General features: G+C 40.5%; 1 protein-coding gene across 3 annotated transcripts in view; it reads left to right on the plus strand.

Moving 5' to 3' along the window:
- Positions 1–19,950, plus strand: part of STX2 (syntaxin 2) — a 73,957-nt gene that overhangs the window by 36,380 nt on the left and 17,627 nt on the right. For all 3 annotated transcript variants that reach the window (XM_056533303.1, XM_056533281.1, XM_056533292.1), the window contains exons 5-8: positions 2,086–2,159; positions 3,894–4,002; positions 15,142–15,215; positions 15,296–15,433. In XM_056533303.1, the coding sequence (XP_056389278.1) occupies positions 2,086–2,159; positions 3,894–4,002; positions 15,142–15,215; positions 15,296–15,433 (395 nt within the window). The remainder of the gene's footprint in view (positions 1–2,085; positions 2,160–3,893; positions 4,003–15,141; positions 15,216–15,295; positions 15,434–19,950) is intronic.

Below are 19,950 nucleotides of genomic sequence, written 5' to 3' on the forward strand. Positions count from 1 at the left end.
TGCTGAATGCTACAGAAGAAATTCCTTTCTTTTTGGAACACTGATGACATCACAAGCACAGTGCTCTCTGCTGACATCTCTGTCCATTTTAGCAACCGTGCATAGCAGATGTATGTGAAGGGCAGCATGGTGGCTTAGTGGTTAGCACTGCTGCCTTGCAGTGCTCGGGCATTGGGTTCAAATCCCACTAAGGACAACAATAAATAAAGACTTATTATTATAATAACGTCAGCAGAGAGAACTGTGCTCGTGATGTCATCAGAGAGCATTCCAAAAAGAAAAGAATTTCCTCTGTAGTATTCAGCAGCTAATAAGTTCAGGAAGGATTAAGATTTTTTAATAGAAGTAATGTAAAAATCTGATTAACTTTCCGGAGCCAGTTGATTTAAAAGAAAAAAGGTTTTCACCGGAGTACCCCTTTAAGCATGCATTGGGAATCTATTTGTTCTAAAGAATTCACTACAAAGGCTCAATAATATTCTAGTCTGGTGACTGGACGACCAGGATAGATGTTCAAAGGGGTTATCCAGGAATAGAAGAACAGAACTAATTTCTTCCAATAAATTATATAAATTGTCCTGCACTATTGTTCCTAAGTTTGCGCAAACTAAGGGTCAATCGTGCATGACAGCTTATATCCATTTCATGGGTAACCACAGCAGATAGGACTGTTTAAATGCACAAACATTTTTGGTCCTTTATTATACACTAGCAGACTATCCATCTGCAGTTATAACTGGCTATTTCATATTGTACTTTCTCACCATTCTAACTATTTTTATAATGTAAGTTTTATTGAAGCTGTCCCTAGGGCCCTGTGCTAAGCCCATATATTTAATATTAGATATGAAATATTCAAATTTTAATATTTATCTGTATTACTATCTCCTTATTTCTATTTCTTCACAGCCTATTTATTCTGTTTAGTCCTATGCTAATCATAGAACATCACAGCATTTTATTGTATTGTATCTTATTATAACTACCTGAACACTATTGGTCAGGTGTATATTAGATATTAGAGATGAGCTAACTTACAGTAAATTCGATTTGTCACGAACTTCTCGGCTCGGCAGTTGATGACTTATCCTGCATAAATAAGTTCAGGTTTCAGGCGCTCCCGTGGGCTGGAAAAGGTGGATACAGTCCTAGGAGACTCTTTCCTAGGACTGTATCCACCTTTTCCAGCCCATCGGAGCACCTGAAAGCTGAACTAATTTATGCAGGATAAGTCATCAACTGCCGAGCCGAGAAGTTCGTGACAAATCGAATTTACTGTAAGTTCGCTCATCTCTATTAGATATACCTAGGAGGACTCTTTTTGCATTGTAATCCTGGATAACCCCTTTAACTTACCGTATTCTTTTTGCTCCTGACCTATAATGCCCCCCTGACATGTGCTCCTGACCTATAATGCCCCCTGACATGTGCTGCCTGACCTATAATGCCCCCTGACATGTGCTGCCTGACCTATAATGCCCCCTGACATGTGCTGCCTGACCTATAATGCCCCCCCCTGACATGTGCTGCCTGACCTATAATGCCCCCCCTGACATGTGCTGCCCACATATAATGCGCCCCCCTGACATGTGCTGCCCACATATAATGTGCTGCCCACATATAATGCGCCCCCCTGACATGTGCTGCCCACATATAATGCGCCCCCCTGACATGTGCTGCCCACATATAATGCGCCCCCCTGACATGTGCTGCCCACATATAATGCGCCCCCCTGACATGTGCTGCCCACATATAATGCGCCCCCCTGACATGTGCTGCCCACATATAATGCGCCCCCCTGACATGTGCTGCCCACATATAATGCGCCCCCCTGACATGTGCTGCCCACATATAATGCGCCCCCTGACATATAATGCGCCCCCCTGACATGTGCTGCCCACATATAATGCGCCCCCCTGACATGTGCTGCCCACATATAATGCGCCCCCCCTGACATGTGCTGCCCACATATAATGCGCCCCCCGACATGTGCTCCTGACATATTCCCCCCCCCCCCCCCTACATGTGCCCTTTGGTTTCTAAAAGAATAACCTTTTATGTGTGTATTTTTATTTTTTTTTGTAGCTATTGAGCAAACAATTAACCAAGATGAGAATGCCAACAGGTCTTCTGTGAATTTAAGAATAAGAAAATCTCAAGTAAGGCTGACAGTTGAACTTTCTGTTTAGTCTGTCTTTTTTTATAGTTTTACATACTGTCCAACTGTATGAAGGCTTAATGCATAGATGTTAACTAAACATTTCAATCAGAAGTGTATGGCCAGCTTTACTGTACCTGATCCAGCAGAGATGAGCCAGCTGGTATGAGGGCACCACTGGGAGTTCTTATCTTTGTAAATTCTCCTGTAAACCACTTTACCTCAATACTTCATGGGGTTGTCCAGCAAAAAAAAAAACAACCTTTGTCAAAAAGTATAATAAAGCAACTCACTAATAAAATATTATTAGCCATACTGCACTGATTTTTCATTATCCTCTAAGCTGTCTGACTTGTAGCTGTGATGTCCCATCACAGTCTCTGAAAGCAGTCTGCTCCCATCCCTGCTCTCCCCTTTCCTACTATGTTATGAGGACCACACCATTGATGTGAAGAGGGAGAGCTCATATTACTGCTCATTAGATTTTTTTAAGGCAGCAGTAAGCCTTTCTCAGATAAGATGGCAGTGAGCCTGTACTGACTGAAACTACTACTGACCGAAACGCATTCACAGACTTACATGAGATCATATGATACCTGTGATTTAAAGAAAACTCTGACCCTGCCGCCAAATGTGACTCCTGCAGTTGCTCAAGAGTCTGCACACCCAGTGTGATTAGCTGCGGCTGATGTGAAGAAATGTCTGTTTTCTTCACATCAGCGGCAGCAGAGAGTGTGTGGATTACAGCTGCGGACACTGTGTGGAGCTGGAGACGGCAGGGATGACAGGTCTCAGTTTTCTTCTTCTCAGTCCACGGGGGCGAGGCAGTGTGGATCTATGAGCAACGCAACAGGGCTTCACATCATGGACTGCCGCTGTGACTGGGAGCAGTCAACGGGGCTATGAGAACGAGGCTTCGCATCTTCTGCCTGCAAAATACTGAGTCTGCCGGAAAGCTGAGCTGCAGCACACCCCACAACCAATAGTAGGGAGAGGGTCTGCGTGGATCTGCCAATCACGCTGGGTGTGCAGACTCAGCTTTTGAGAAACTGCAGGAGTCACATTTGGCAACCGTATTTCTTCACATCACTGACACGTCGGGACATCCTGTCATCTTGCACCGAACAGGATCGCCTTCCGAAAGTATTTACCACCTTTGTATTGCTGCTTTGACTTCTGTAAACTGGAGTTTTTCACTGTTCCAATAAAACGAATAAAAAAATAAAAAGTTTATAAATCCCGGAATACCCCTTTAAGCTTTTGAACACCATACACAGGTTGTTTCTTTAGCTGGATAACCTCTTTTAGCCTAATGTTCATATTCTTACTACCATAGCACGTAAATGCTTGCATGGTAGGGTCTAATCAATTTCTCATTTTCCTGAAAGCATTGTTTTAGTAACAAACGTATACATTTTATTAAGGTAAGAAAAGGGAAGCATAACATAGTATTCAGATCGGGATGCAAGCTGAGAATAGAGCAAATATACATAATAAACATAGGAAACAACACCTGTGGGCACAATCAGAGAGGTGACAGAGCATTATAAAACATCAAGACAGTCAGTACATAACCTCAGTACAGCGACAAAGTATAATGAATGTCAGGTTAATTTTCCTGCAGTAAATGTCAACTATCACTGCTGAAGTTTTAATTTAAGCTCAAACTATATAATTTTCTCCATTTGCAAGTACACAAAATGCCTGTTTTTGGAATTGTTGTTTTCTTTTTCAGCATACAGTATTGTCCAGAAAATTTGGGGAAGTTATGATTGCATACAATGAAACCCAGATTCAGTTTCGAGAAAGAAGTAAAGGACGAATACAACGTCAGCTGGAAATAAGTATGAAGCAACATATTGTAATGTCAAAATGCTCATAAAATGCTTGATTGTATGGAAAAGTATTTGCTAAAGCATTTGGCGACTGGATAATTGTCCAACCCATTATTTGACATTCTTACAGTACATTTTATTTATTTTTATTTTTTGAATTTTTTTTTTTCAGCTTTGTTGATAAATTGCTAATTTAATCAGGGGTGAGGAAATTAAAAAAATAAATAAATACTTATCCAAGGGACTAAAATAGAGCACAATCTGCTTGTGCCTCCTGACGATCCGCTTGTCCTGGTACACATACTAATTTTCACCAAAATAGCTTGTAAATAAGGTCTTTATTAGTTTTAGTTTTTGCACTTTTGTTTTTATCTCCTTGCTCTATAATAACCATAACTGTTATATTTTTCCATCTACAGACCCATACGGGGCTTTTGTTTTTTGCGGGACCAATTGGACTTTGTAATTGCACTTTCTGATTACAGCAATACCAAATGTTTCATTTCAGTCATGTTACTAATTTTTTTAAAAATTATAAACTTTTTGTTGTTTTTTTTTAATTGCTATTTTCTGACCCCTATAACATTTTATCTTTCCGTATACTAAGCTGTATGAGGGATAATTTTTTTTTGTGCCTTAATCTGCTGTTTGTATCGGTACCATTTTGGTATTGATCAGACTTTTTGATTGCTTTTTACTTCATTTTTTCTGGTATATGATGTAATGAAAAATCACAATTCTAAGTTTGGTATTTTTTTTACGTTAACGCCATTGACTTTACGGGATATATAATGTTAGATTTTAATAGTTCAGACAATTATGCATGAGCCGATACCAAATAGGTTGTTTATTTATCATGTTTACATGTTTTTATATGAAGAATGTGAAAAGGGGGATGATAAGAACTTTTAATATGGAAGGATTTAAAGTATGTGTGTGTTAAACTTTTATTAAACTTTTTTTTTCTTTACACTTTATTAGTCCCTTAGGGCAGTGTTTCCCAACCCAGTCCTCAAGGCACACCAACAGTCCAGGATTTGAATTTTTCCCTGTTCTATTCCAATGGAGTAACTGAAAAAACCCGGAATGTTGGTGTGCCTTGAGGACTGGGTTGGGAAACACTGCCTTAGGGGACTTTAAGAAGGAATCAATAGATTCCTCATACAGATCAATGAAGTTCCATAGAACTCCTTTGATCTGTGTGAACTTGGCTCATTTGATTGTGCTCAATCAAATACAAATTCAGAGCCATGGGATGAGAGGTAAACCCTCTGGCTACCTATTAGACCACCAGGGATGGTTATAACATCCCTTTAGGTCGTTGCGGACAGTGGCGATCTAAAGGGTTAATAGTCAGCCGCAGCGATTGCCGCATGCTGACTAATAGCGGCGGCCCCCAACTACAGCAATCAGCTGGGGGCTCTGAGTATGGAGCGGGCTTGAGTCAGGAGCCCACTCCATACACCCTGAGTGTCGGCGTATAAAAATTAGAGGTCTGGTGTGAACTGCATCCATTCTGCCCCTCTTAACGGCCCTGCTTGCCCGATGCAGGGCTAAAAGCATGAAAAATTTACCTGCCCGGCGCTCGGAACATAATGTCCTAGGCGTCGGGCAATAGGATTTCCACATCCCTGATTTAATATTTCTTATAATATAAAAAAAAAAAAAAAAAAAAAAAAAAGTTAATTTAAGGCTCAGGTTAAATAGTGACTTTAACCCTGACTCACATGGCCAAAGAATACAGTGAAAGCTGTTGTGTTGCCTTGGGTTCTGGCAATTGCTGAGTTGCAGTCATGGCAACTTCCATGTCACAATGCAGTCACAGCCACTTTTATTGCTGCAATTCAAGGGGTGTGATATTGTGAACCATACAATGTGTGTCATTCCCAGAGTCGATCTAGTTTACCTGTAGAGGTATAAACATTTAAAGGGGTATTCCAGGAAAAAACTTTTTTTTTTATGTCAACTGGCTCCAGAAAGTTAATCCTCTTAATCCTTTCAATAATTATCAGCTGCTAAAGTTGAGTTGTTGTTTTCTGTCTGGCAATAGTGCTCTCTGCTGACATCTCTGCTTGTCTCAGGAACTGCACAGAGTAGAAGAGATGTGCTATGGGTATTTGCTTCTAACTGGGCAGTTTCCGAGACACGTGTCATTAGAGAGCACTTAGAAAGAAAAGAACAACTCAACTTCAGCAGCTCATAAGTACTGAAAGGATTTAGATTTTTTTTAATAGAAGTCATTTACAAATCTGTTTAACTTTCTGAAGCCAGTTGATATATATTAAAAAAAAAAAAAATTTTTATCCTGGATAACCCCTTTAATGTGACAGCATAGTTGAGAAGTGTCTGATCACAGAAGCTTCCCCATTGTTGAAAACAGTCCAATGCATAGCAGCACACATCAGAACCAGCTCTCACCACTTAATTGAAACCATACACCTTAGCCCGGATGGAACCCAGAGTGGGGCTTGATGTGCATAGAAATTAAAAGAAGGTGGTCCAGCTGTGGAGGGTATAGGTAAAACTTGACTTTTATTGGAAAAGCATAAAAACAGTAGTTTACCAACAGCAGGTACTACTGGACGCCCAGGATCTGATGCGTTTCGGTCTAAGCGACGTTAATCATAGGTCTAACCACTGTTGGTACTCCTGAATCTTCCATCTCAATGCAGCAGCATGCACACTCAATCACCACCCCATTTAAGATGCGCTCACACTCAATCACCACCCTATTCATTGTTTATTGAAGTGCCAAAACTAGCTTTGTTTTTTGGCGAGCTTCAACACTCTCATAGGCAATAAATAATCTTGGGGAATCTTTTTCTTGAGAATCAGGGGGTCCCAGCAGTTGGACCCCAGTCTTTTAGGGGTAGCTTCTTCTATCTACTAACTTGTCCCAAGTGGGTGTCAGTGCCCGGAAATTTACCACCTATGCAAATTGGGCAAGAATCACGAACAAGGATGAGTGGCTCTACTAGTCGTACATATGTATGGCCAAAAAGCAACAGAATTTAAGGAACTTTTAATAAAGAAAAAGAACATGGAGACTGCTAAGTGGTAACCTAGTCTATGCTCTCTATTGAAATCGCTTATCACTCTAGTACTTCTTTGACACCTTTCTTCACCTACTGCAGCCATGGACTGGACAGAATGTTTTTGTTCTCCTCCCACCCCCACCCCCTTTAACCCCTTAAGGACCAAGCCCATTTTGGCATTAAGGACCAGACCAATTTTATTTTTGCATTTTTGTTTTTTCCTCCTCGCCTTCTAAAAATCATAACTCTCTTATATTTCCATCCACAGACCCATATGAGGGCTTGTTTTTGCGTCACTAAGTGTACTTTGTAATGACATCACTTATTTTACCATAAAATGTACGGCGCAACCAAACAAATGTTATTTATGTGGGAAAATTGAAAAGAAAACCGCAATTTAGCAAATTTTGGAAGGTTTTGTTTTCACGCTGTACACTTTCCGGTAAAAGTGACATGTTATCTTTATCCTGTGGGTCAATATGATTAAAATGATACCCATGTTATATGCTTTTCTATAACTGTACCACTTAAAAAAAATCTCAAACCATTTTAACAAAATTAGTATGTTTGAAATTGCCCTATTTTGACCACCTATAACTTTCTCGTTTTTCCGTATATGGGGCGATATGAGCGCTCATTTTTTGCGCCATGATCTGTAGTTTTTATCAGTACCACTTTTGCTTAGGTTTTACTTTTTATAAAATGTTTTTTTTTTTAAATAAAATATGACAAAAAAGCAGCAATTTTGGAGTTAAATTTTTTTTTTACTTTTACGCCGTTCACCGTATGGGATAATTAACAATATATTTTAATAGTTCACACTTTTACGCACGCGGCGATACCAAATATGTATTATTTTTTTGACGCTTTTTGGGGGGTAAAATGGGAAAAACAGACGTTTTAATTGGGGGAGGGGATTTTTCAAATTTTTTTACTTTTTTATTTAACATTTTTTAACTTTTTTTTTTTTTTACACTTTTTATGTCCCCATAGGGGACTATTCATTGCAATCAGCTGATTGCTAATACTGTGCAGTGCTATGTATAGGACACAGCACTGATCAGTGTTATCGGTGATCTTCTGCTCTGGTCTGCTCGATCTCAGACCAGAGCAGAAGACCCCGGAAGACGACCGGAGCCAGGTGAGGGGACCTCCGGCCGCCATGCTGGATGATCGGATCCCCGCGGCAGCGCTGCGGGCGATCCGATCGTCCATTCAAACTACCGCACTGCTGCAGATGCCGTGATCTGTATTGATCACGGCATCGGTGGGGTTAATGGCGGACAACCGCGCAATCGCGGATGTTCGCCATTACCGGCTGGTCCCTGGCTGCTGATATCAGCCGGGACCTGCCGGGCATGACGCAAACACCGCTCTGGTGCTCACGATCATGTCGGCGCATAAATGTACGTCATGGTGCGATAAGTACCACGTCACCACGACGTACATTTACGTCCATTGTCGTTAAGGGGTTAAGTTACCGTTTATTCAACATTTATTTATTTATTTTTCTTTATATATTATTATTATTTTTTTTTTTTGTCGACCGAAATCACCCCATAGGCCTATCGACAAAAAAAAAAAACTTGCCTGGTGGACCCACATGCTTCTTTACATTTTATAGCTAAAAAAATGGCAGCAAATTCAGAATTTTACTAGTTAGACAGTAGTCCGCTGCTTTTGAACAGACCTTTTTGTATATTTTGTAATTTATAGATTCTTTTTAGGCACTTTTCTGGCATGCCAAAAAAAAAAAGACTTGGCTTTGGTTAAAGAAGCTTAAAGGGGTTATCCACCATAAGGTGATTTTAGTACGTACCTGGCAAACAGTAATGGACATGCTTAGGAAGGATCTGCGCTTGTCTTGTGGCTAAATGGCTATGGCTATGTCAGGAGATTACCAGAACACTGGCTAGCTTTTTGTGAACTTGTATTTCCTGTTTGACTTATGTTTTTTTGACAAAAAATCCCACAATGCCATTTTCGTCCCTCTCACACATCAGCCATCCCACCCATTGAAAAAAAAGACCTGTGGTTTTCAATCAGGGTGCCTACAGCTGTTGTATTAGTTGCAGATTGATTCCTCCACCCATTGAAGCAGACAGGCTTCCTGTCATCAGCTGACTAGTGAGTCAGGTCTCGGCCGCATTGCAAGCTGGGAAAAATCTGATACAACAGTCATTTTGTATGCTGGTAAAAATAAATATTGGGGTGAAAATCACAGAAGAATTGTGAGAAAACCGTCACACACAGGTACAGACACTATATTATGAACTACACTAACTTTACAGCCCCTGTAGCATAGTACAGGAAAAAAAAATCCTGGAATACCCCTTTAACTTAACCCCTTAAGGACCAAGGACGTACCGGTACGTCCTTGGTCCTGCTCTTCTGATATAACGCGGGGTTACACAGTAACCCTGCGTCATATCATGGCGGGCCCGGCGTCATAGTGAAGCCGGGACCCGCCTCTAATAGCGCGCAGCGCCGATCGCAGCGCCGCGCGCTATTAACCCTTTAGCCGCGCGCTCAAAGCTGAGCCGCGCGGCTAAAAGTGAAAGTTCCCGGCTAGCTCAGTCGGGCTGTTCGGGATAGCCGCGGCTAATCGCGGCATCCCGAACAGCTGACAGGACAGCGGGAGGGCCCCTTCCTGCCTCCTCGCTGTCCGATCGCCGAATGACTGCTCAGTGCCTGAGATCCAGGCATGAGCAGTCATCCGTCAGAATCGTTGATCACTGGTTTCTTATGAGAAACCAGTGATCAACATAGAAGATCAGTGTGTGCAGTGTTATAGGTCCCTATGGGACCTATAACACTGCAAAAAAAAAGTTTAAAAAAAAAGTGAATAAAGATCATTTAACTCCTCCCCTATTAAAAGTTTGAATCACCCCCCTTTTCCAATAAAAAAAAAACAGTGTAAATAAAAATAAAAATAAACATATGTGGTATCACCGCGTGCGGAAATGTCCGAATTATAAAAATATATCATTAATTAAACCGCTCGGTCAATGGCGTGCGCGCAAAAAAATTCCAAAGTCCAAAATAGTGCATTTTTGGTCACTTTTATATCATTTAAAAATGAATAAAAAGTGATCAATAAGTCCTATCAATGCAAAAATGGTACCGTTAAAAACTTCAGATCATGGCGCAAAAAATGAGCGCTCATACCGCCCCATACACGGAAAAATAAAAAGTTATAGGGGTCAGAAGATGACAATTTTAAACGTATTAATTTTCCTGCATGTAGTTATGATTTTTTCCAGAAGTCCGACAAAATCAAACCTATATAAGTAGGGTATCATTTTAATCGTATGGAGCTACAGAATACATATCAGGTGTCATTTTTACCGAAAAATGTACTACGTAGAAACGGAAGCCCCCAAAAGTTACAAAACAGCGTTTTTTTTTCAATTTTGTCGCACAATGATTTTTTTTCCCGCTTCACCATAGATTTTTGGGCAAAATGACTGACGTCATTACAAAGTAGAATTGGTGGCGCAAAAAATAAGCCATCATATGGATTTTTAGGTGTAAATTTGAAAGAGTTATGATTTTTTAAAGGCAAGGAGCAAAAAACAAAAATGCAAAAAACGGAAAAACCTCCGGTCCTTAAGGGGTTAAAAGGGAACCTGATACTGTATCAGATTTTACCATGTATAACGTGTGAAATCAAAACTACAGGTGAGTAATGGTTATGTTTTGGTTATGGTTATGTTTTGTGAGGCTGGAATTCCAGTGAGGATTTTCTAGCAAAAATGCCGTAAAAACACCCAGATGTTAGCTGCAAGTTAATAGTGAACTTCAAAATGCCAGATCCACTTATTGTTTTTCAGTTTGACGTTTTTTTTGTTTTTTTTTTATCCTTTTGGTGTTTTTCAGCTATTTTGGGCTCGGAGGCTCGTTTTCCAAAATGCCCTACAAAACCTAGATTGGCGTTTTTTGCACAAATTGTGGCTTTTTCCTCTCATAGAAGTCTATGGGAAAGCAAAAATGCCATATTTGTTTTAACTTTTGCCTGCGGTTTTATTCTTTTTTGGACTTTAGCGATCCAAAAAAGTGATGGAGATACTTTTTTTTAATTAAAATTTCGTAGGGTACCATTAAAAAATAATGAATAAGATACAGTAGTGATGGAAAAAATTGTATTTAACGAAATTTATCTTTTTTATAACAACATTTTTATTAATTTTTAAACAGGGATCAATTTATGTGTGTGCACAGGGCAATAAAAATGTAGCAGATAATAATAAAAATGTAGTGTGTTTTTCGCTTTTTTTAACCCCTTAAGGACCCAGCCAATTTTCAGTGTAAATAAAATTTTTCATTTTCACGGACCGACCACTGTTCCAAAAATCTGTCAGACACCTGTGGGGCGTCAATGCTCACTGTACCCCTTATTACATTCCGTGAGGGGTGTAGTTTCCAAAATGGGGTCACTTGGTGGGGGTGTCCATTGTTCTGGCACTATGGGGGCTTTGTAAACACACATGACCTTCAATTCCAGATGAAATTCTCTCTCCAAAAGCCCAATGTCTCTCCTCTGAGCATTGTAGTTTGCCAGCAGAGCACTTTACATCCACATATTGGGTATGTTCTTACTCAGAAGAAATGGAGCTACAAATTTTGGGGGGCTTTTTTTTTTTTTTCTATTTTCCTTTGTGAAATTGAAAAAATTAGGGTAACACCAGCATTTTAGTTAAATTTTTTTATTTTTTTTTTTTCATTTTCCCTTCCAACTTTAACGAAAATTGATAACCCCTTGTTATGTTCCTTGAGGGGTGTAGTTTTTAAAATAGTGGGTATTTTTTTGCTGTTCTGGCACCATAGGGGCTTCCTAAATGCGACATGCCCCCCAAAAACCATTTTAGCAAAATTTGCTTTCCAAAAGCCAAATGTGACTTCTTCTCTTCTGAGCATTGTACTACGCCAGCAGAGCACTTGATGTCCACACTTGGTGTATTTCCATACTCGGAAGAGATGGGGTTTCAAATTTTGGGGGGCATTTTCTCATATAACCCCTTTGTAAAAATGAAAAATTTGGGGGAAAACCAGCATTTTAGTGAAAAAAAAATTCATTTACACATCAGACTTTAACGAAAAGTTGTGAAACACCTGTGGGGTGTTAAGGCTCACTGGACCACTTGTTATGTTCCTTGAGGGGGTGTAGTTTCCAAAATAGTATGCTATGTGTTTTTGTGTGTGTTCTGGCACCATAGGGGCTTCCTATTAGTGACATGCCCCCAAAAACCATTTCAGAAAAACTCTCCAAAATCCCATTGTCGCTCCTTCCCTTCTAAGCCACGTAGTGCACCAACAGAGCACTTTACATACACATATGAGGTATTTCCTTACTCAAGCAAAATTGGGTTATACATTTTGGTGGGCTTTTTATCCTTTCACCCCTTGTAAAATTTCAAAAAATGGGTCTACAAGAGTGTAAAAAATTTAGATTTTGAATTTTCTCCCTCACCTTGCTGTTATTCCTGTGAAACACCTAAAGGGTTAACACACTTTCTGAATGTAATTTTGAATACTTTGGGGGTGCAGTTTTTATAATGGGTCATTTATGGGGTATTTCTAATATGAAGGCCCTTCAAATCCACTTCAAAACTGAACTGGTCCCTGAAAAATTCCAATTTTGAAAATGTTGTGGAAAATTGCTGCTGAACTCTGAAGCCCTCTGAAGTCTTCCAGAAGTAAAAACATGTAAACTTTAGGATGCAAATATAAAGTAGGCATATTTTATATGTGAATCAATATAGAATTTATTTGGTATGTCTAATTTCCTTATAAGCAGAAAGTTTCAATGTTAAAAAAATGCAAAATTTTAAAATTTTTCAATCAAATTTTGTGATTTTTCACCAAGAAAGGATGCAAGTAACGCTAAAAATTCAACACTATGTTAAAGTAGAATATGTCATGAAAAAAACAGTCTCTGAATCAGGATGAAAAGTGAAAGCATTCCAGAGTTATTAATGCTTAAAGTAACAGTGGTCAGATTTGCAAAAAACACTCTGGTCCTTAAGGTGAAAATGGGCTTGATCCTTAAGGGGTTAAAGCATAGGAAACCAAAAAGTGCAGTGATCGTAAAAACAACTGCCGGGTTCTGGACCACAGGTCCTTAGTCATAGTCATACATGGTAACACAAACACAGATCTTAAATATTAGTCCGAGCTATCAAGAACCTCTTTAATCACTTGAAAACACTCCTGCCAATCATAAGGAAAAGTTCTTAAAGGTATATTCCCCTAAAATAGTTTTACGTATCTTTCAGGCAAAGACTTTTCTTCATACAGGACTAGTACAGTTTATAAACTATTATGCTGTTTATTTCATGCAAAGCGCTTATTTTCAGGAATGTAATCTAGTTTATTTGAACAGTGGTATTACAAGTTTGATGTACTATATATATATATATGTATATATATATATATATATATATATATATATATATATATATATATATATATTTTTTTTTTTTTTTTTTGTTATCCGTATGTTGTATTAGTTTTTTTTCATTCTATCTATACACTATACATTACTTGTTTACAATTAGTGAGCTTCTTCAAGGGCCCTGCAGCAAGCTCCCAGCAAGGACAGTGGTATTCTTTTTAGATCTGTTCACTTGCACTATAATCCAGTATATTTGGTTTAGTGCGGGTGAACAGCCTGTCAGTTTCTCTTTAAGGCTGCTTTCACACTATATAAATATACTTCCGTTATAAACGCCCTTCATAAAAATCTTGAAAATCGGTCGTTAAACAGCCGTTAGAAAATCCCTTTATAGGGATTTTTCTAATAGCCGTTTTAACCCGTTATCGCCCGTTATTAATAACGGCCATTATTAATAACGGCCGTTATTTTGTGACAGGCGAATGAACGGGAGAAATAGTGCATGAACTATTTCTCCCATTACTATCGCCCGTCACCAAATAATGGCCGTTATTAACAACGGGCGATAATGGGTTAAAACAGCTATTAGAAAAAATCCCATAGACTATAAAGGGATTTTCTAACGCCCGTTTAACGACCGATTTTCAAGATTTTTAAGACGGGCATATAAAAAAAGTATTTTTATAGTGTGAAAGCAGCCAAAGGCTGGGTTCACATCACTCTTTTACCATACTGTTTTCAATCAGTTTTTCTAAAGAAAACCGTATGGCAAAAGAAACGGATGTAACAGTATGGGGAAAAAGTAAGGCTGGTTCACAACACATTTTCTCACATACGGGAGCGCATACGGCAGGAGGAGAGCTAAAACCTCGCGCTCTCGTATGCCTTTCTATACACTCCCCTATGTAATTCATTTCAATGAGCCGACCGCAGTGAAACGTTCGTTCGGCTAATTTTTACGCCGTATTCAATTTTACAACCGGAAAACCGGTGCAGGGAAAAAGCGCATATGGCGTAAAAATAAGCCGGCCGAACGTTTCACTGCGGTCGGCTCATTGAAATGAATTACATAGGGGAGCGCATAGAAAGGCATACGAGAGCACGAGGTTTTAGCTCTCCCCTGCCGTATGTGAGAAAATGTGATGTGAACCAGCCCTAAGCCGTATGTGCTTTTAAACCATATACTGTTTTTAAAAGTGCATACAGTTCCGAGCGTTTTTATTTATTTTTTTAAATGTACGTTTTTGAAAATGTCAATTTTTAATGGGAGGGGTCTTGGGTGGGGACTTTAGGATGCAAATGCGCATGTGCAAAGTAAAAACTGTATACGGTTTCCCGTATGGAACCGTATACATGTGCGTTTCCTATTGACGTGGTTGCAGTACGTTTTTTAAACCGGAGACAAAACCGCGGTCAACTACGGTTTTGAGTACGGGAGAAAAACCTATTGCAAGCAAACCGAATGCATCCAGTTGCATACGGTTTTCAATTACTTGTCTATGTATACGGTTTTCAATACGGTTCCATACGTTTTCAATAATGAAAACGTATACGGAAAACGTACTTGAAAAATGTGAACCCACCGTGAGACTTTCAGCATTTTTGTTGAAATCTCTGGGTGGCATATTGTAATAATTGATCTGTTTCTAAAAATTGCTATTATGTCTCCTGCTTTTTTTGCATTTTGTTCAATATTTGAACATGGGTATTTGTTTGCAGCTGGAAGAACAACCACAGATGATGAACTGGAAGAGATGCTGGAGAGTGGAAACCCATCAATCTTCACTTCAGATGTAAGTTTTCTGATCTTTAACAAAATATATCGAGCAGGGGCTAAGGTTTGTCTTTATCAACTTTTCTTTACCTGTTTTAGATTATTTCAGATTCCCAGATCACACGGCAGGCTTTGAATGAGATTGAAGCAAGGCACAAGGACATCATGAAGTTGGAGTCAAGCATACGAGAGTTGCATGACTTGTTTATGGACATTGCAATGTTGGTAGAGACTCAGGTAACTTTACCATATTATCTGGCGTATATGACGACCCCCAACTTTTACAGTTAAAATAGAGTTTGGGATATACCGTATTTTTCGCCCTATAGGACGCACCGGCGTATAAGACGCACCCTATTTTTAGGTGCAAAATCTAAAAAATTAAAGATTTTGAACCCAATAGTGGTCTTCAACCTGCAGACCTCCAGATGTTGAAAAACTAAAACTCCCAGCATGCCCGGAGAGCCGTTGGCTGTCCGGGCATGCTGGGAGTTGTAGTTTTGCAATATCTGGAGGTCCGCAGATTGAAGACCACTGCATAGGAGATAATACTCACGTGTCCCCGCTGCTCCGGACCCGTCACCGCTGCCCTGGATGTCGCTCCATCGCTGTCGCCGTGTCCCCGTCACTCTGCTGCCGGCCTTCTGCTGAACGTCTCTGCTGCCGGCCAGGTATCCTCGCTCTCCGTCGCCGTCATCACGTCGTTACACATGCCGACGCACGTACCCGACTGAACAGCCAGCCAGGTTAGTGTTACTTTCCCTTCAGACGCGGCGGTTCCCCCCCCCCCCCCCCCACATTAGGTTGTCAGCATGGTTCCCCCCCACATTAGGTTGTCAGCATGGTTCCCCCCCCCCACATTAGGTTGTCAGCATGGTTCCCTCCCCACATTAGGTTGTCAGCATGGTTCCCTCCCCACATTAGGTTGTCAGCATTGTTCCCCCCCACCACATTAGGTTGTCAGCATTGTTCCCCCCCACCACATTAGGTTGTCAGCATGGTTCCCCACCACCACATTAGGTTGTCAGCATGGTTCCCTCCCCACATTAGGTTGTCAGCATGGTTCCCTCCCCACATTAGGTTGTCAGCATTGTTCCCCCCCACCACATTAGGTTGTCAGCATGGTTCCCTCCCCACATTAGGTTGTGAGCATTGTCCCCCCCCCCCCCCCACATTAGGTTGTCAGCATGGTTCCCCCCCCCCCCCCCCACATTAGGTTGTCAGCATGGTTCCCCCCCCCCCCCACATTAGGTTGTCAGCATGGTTCCCCCCCCCCCCCCCCACATTAGGTTGTCAGCATGGTTCCCTCCCCACATTAGGTTGTCAGCATGGTTCCCTCCCCACATTAGGTTGTCAGCATTGTTCCCCCCCCCCACCACATTAGGTTGTCAGCATTGTTCCCCCCCACCACATTAAGTTGTCAGCATGGTTCCCTCCCCACATTAGGTTGTGAGCATGGTTCCCCCCCCCCCCCTCACACACATGGATGTCAGCATAGTTCCCCCCCCAACATTAGGGCGCACACATGGGACGTCAGTGATGTCCCTGCGTGCGCTACCTCCCGGCGGCCCCTGCGTTTTTAAAGTTAACGCAGGGTGCAGAAAGGTGACCAGGACATCCTTGTGTCCCAAAAAGATCTTTGGGGACACAGGGATGTCCTGAATGTACGGGGGAAATCAGTCTCAGCCGGGATGCCCGTGGTATGGATAATCCATACCCCGGGCGTCCCGGCTGACTTCAGCACCCGGCGTATAAGACAACCCCCCACTTGTGAGAACATTTTACCGGGTTTAAAAGTAATGTTATATGCCGGAAAAGACGACGGTATGTTTTTTTATTTATTTATTTTTAACCCTTCAGGGCGCGGTGCGTATAGGTACACCCTTGCAACAAATCACGGTTTTTCTGGGCCAATCTGGTCTTTGGTGACCCGATGGCCCGGAAAATGAAGGTAGTTGGTTTAAAGTTCAGTTCCCCCACTCTGTCCACCCATGGTAGTCCGGGTAGCGGGGTAACAGTAGCAGCAGAGGCTTACCGACGTGATGTGCCAGGCGGCGATCCTGTTGAGTGGCTGCAATATCTGGAGGACCACAGTTTGGAGACCACTGTGCAGTCTTCTCTAAACTGTGGCCCTCCCAGATCTTGCATAATACAACTGCCAACATGCACGGACAGCCAAAGAGCATCCAAGGAGTTAGTTGTGTGCCTCCAGCTGTTGCATACCTACAACTACCAGCATGCCCTTCGGCTGTCTGTGCATGCTGGGAGTTGTAGTTTTGCAAAAGCTGGAGGCACACTGGTAAACACAGAGTTAGGGTCAGTTATCTAACTCAGTGTTTCCCAACCCGTTTGCCCTTGTGTTCAAATACTGCTATATTTTTGTGGAGGAGGCAAACACCATGCTTGCATCTGGGTCTGCTCCTATGCAAATCCCTAATTTAGGTCTCAAATGCGCTCTCTCGCTCCGGAGCCCTGTCGTATTTCAAGGCAACAGTTAAGGAGTATTTCCGTATTTGGGAGAAATTATGTTTACAATTTTTTTTTTACATTTCTGGGGGCTTTTCCTCCTTTTACCCATTATGAAAAGGAAAAGTTGGCAGCTACACCAGCATGTTAGTGTAAAAAAATAAAAAAAAATTTATGCTAACATGCTGGTGTTACCCCATACTTATCATTTTTACAAGAGGTGAAAGGGAAAAAAAACTCAGAAAATTTGTAACCCAATTTCTCCCGAGTACGGAAATACTCCATATGTGGACGTAAAGTGCTCTGCGGGCGCACAACAGGGCTCAGGAGTGAGAGAGCACATGTACATGTGAGGCCTAAATTGGTGATTTGCATTCATGGCTGATAGTTGTAGTGGTTCTGACATAAACACAAAAAATAAAACACCCATATGGGACCCCATTTTGGAAACTACACCCCTCAAGGAATGTAACAAGGGGTACAGTGAGCATTTACACCCCACAGGTGTCAGACAGATTTTTTGGAACAGTGATCTGAGAAAATGAAGAAGAGTTTTTTTTTATATGCACAGCGCACTGTTACAAAAATCTGTCAAATGCTTGTGAATTCCCACTGTACCCCTTGTTACATTCCTTGAGGAGTGTAGTTTCCAAAATAGTTGCCATGTGGGTTTATTTTGGCTGTTCTGGCACCATGGGGGCTTCCAAATGTGACATGCCCCACAAAAATACCAAATGAAAAATTTGGGGTAACACCAGCATTTTAGTGGACAAAAAATTTCATTTTTACGGCCATACACCTGTGAGGTGTAAATACTCACTGTATCCCTTGTTATGTTCCTTGAGGGGTGTAGTTTCCAAAATAATGGCACATGTGGGGGGTTCTACTGTTCTGGCACCATGGGAGCTTTGTAAACGCACATAGCCCCCAACTTCAATTCCAGCCAAATTCACTCTCTCTGAAAGCCCAATGAAACTCCTTCTCTTCTGAGCCATGTTGTGCGCCCACAGGGCACTTAAGTCCACACATACTCGAGAGAAATTAGGTTACAAATTTTGGGGGGCTGTTTTTCCTTTTACCTTTTGTAAAAATGAAAAAAAAAATGGGGCTACAAGAACATGTTAGTATAAAAAATGGAGATTTTGAGTTTTCTACTCATCTTTTATGATGAAAAAAAGTAGGCATATTGTATATGTGAATCAATATATCATTTATATGGGATGTCCATCTTTCCTTTTAAGCAGAGAGTTTAAAATTTAGAAAAAAAATGCTAAATTGTCAACATTTTCATAAAATTTTGAATCTTTCACCAAGAAATTATTCAAGTATTGACGAAAATTTACCACTAACATAAAGTAGAATATGTCACGAAAAAACTCTTAATCAGAATGAAAAGTAAAAGTTATTAATGTTTAAAGTGACAGTGGTCAGATTTGCAAAAAAAGGGCTGCGTCCACCAGGTGAAAATGAGCTGCGTCCTTAAGGGGTTATTATAAAACAAAATTGGAAAAAATTGTACAGCAACAAAAACTATTAAAATTAAAGAAAGATAAGCAGCGGCTATATTTGTTCAATGGGGTTTGCTAATCCATAGAAAATCAATAATGTTTGTTTATACATGCATTGCTATGGAGAAGTGAGAGAATTGCCTGCAGCAACAAATCAGGTGGTTGTTTGCACTGGAGCCTGTAAAAAGCTGAGAGCTGGCAGCTTTTTGCGCAGAGCAACTCCTAGCCCCCCTTTCGTCCCAACTTTTGCATTGATTTTGAGAAATCATCTCAACAGTATTGTGTATAAAGATTAGAATTGCAATGACAAGCACATATTTGTTATAAATCTACATTTTGTTTTAAAATGTATTTTTATTCATTTTAACAACCTAAGTACAATAACATTGTAAGTACAGCATTATTCTAACAGTTCTACACAATGAGCAGGTATAGCGGAGTTGATGTATACCATTTGTGGTAGGGTGAATTGGGCATCTGCAAAACCTACTTTGCTTACAACCAAATAGACATAGATTTGCATAAACAAAAAATGTATTTATTTTTTATATTAAATTGTGCAATTGAGGGTATATAAAAGTTATTTAATGTAATAAACATCACTAAGCCCCCCTTCCCTTTAGTGACTTGTTGGTTTTGTTTTGATATTTGAGAGTAATTAGTTAATCAGGCAAAGACAGAAAACCATATACATACAAACAGGATGCATTTAATTCTCTCTAAATATTATTAATATTGTGCTATGTTCAAACATAACAGATTGTTTAATGCTCTATATTT

Source organism: Hyla sarda, chromosome 1 (genome assembly GCF_029499605.1).
Source record: "Hyla sarda isolate aHylSar1 chromosome 1, aHylSar1.hap1, whole genome shotgun sequence".
Taxonomy (NCBI): Eukaryota; Metazoa; Chordata; class Amphibia; order Anura; family Hylidae; genus Hyla; species Hyla sarda.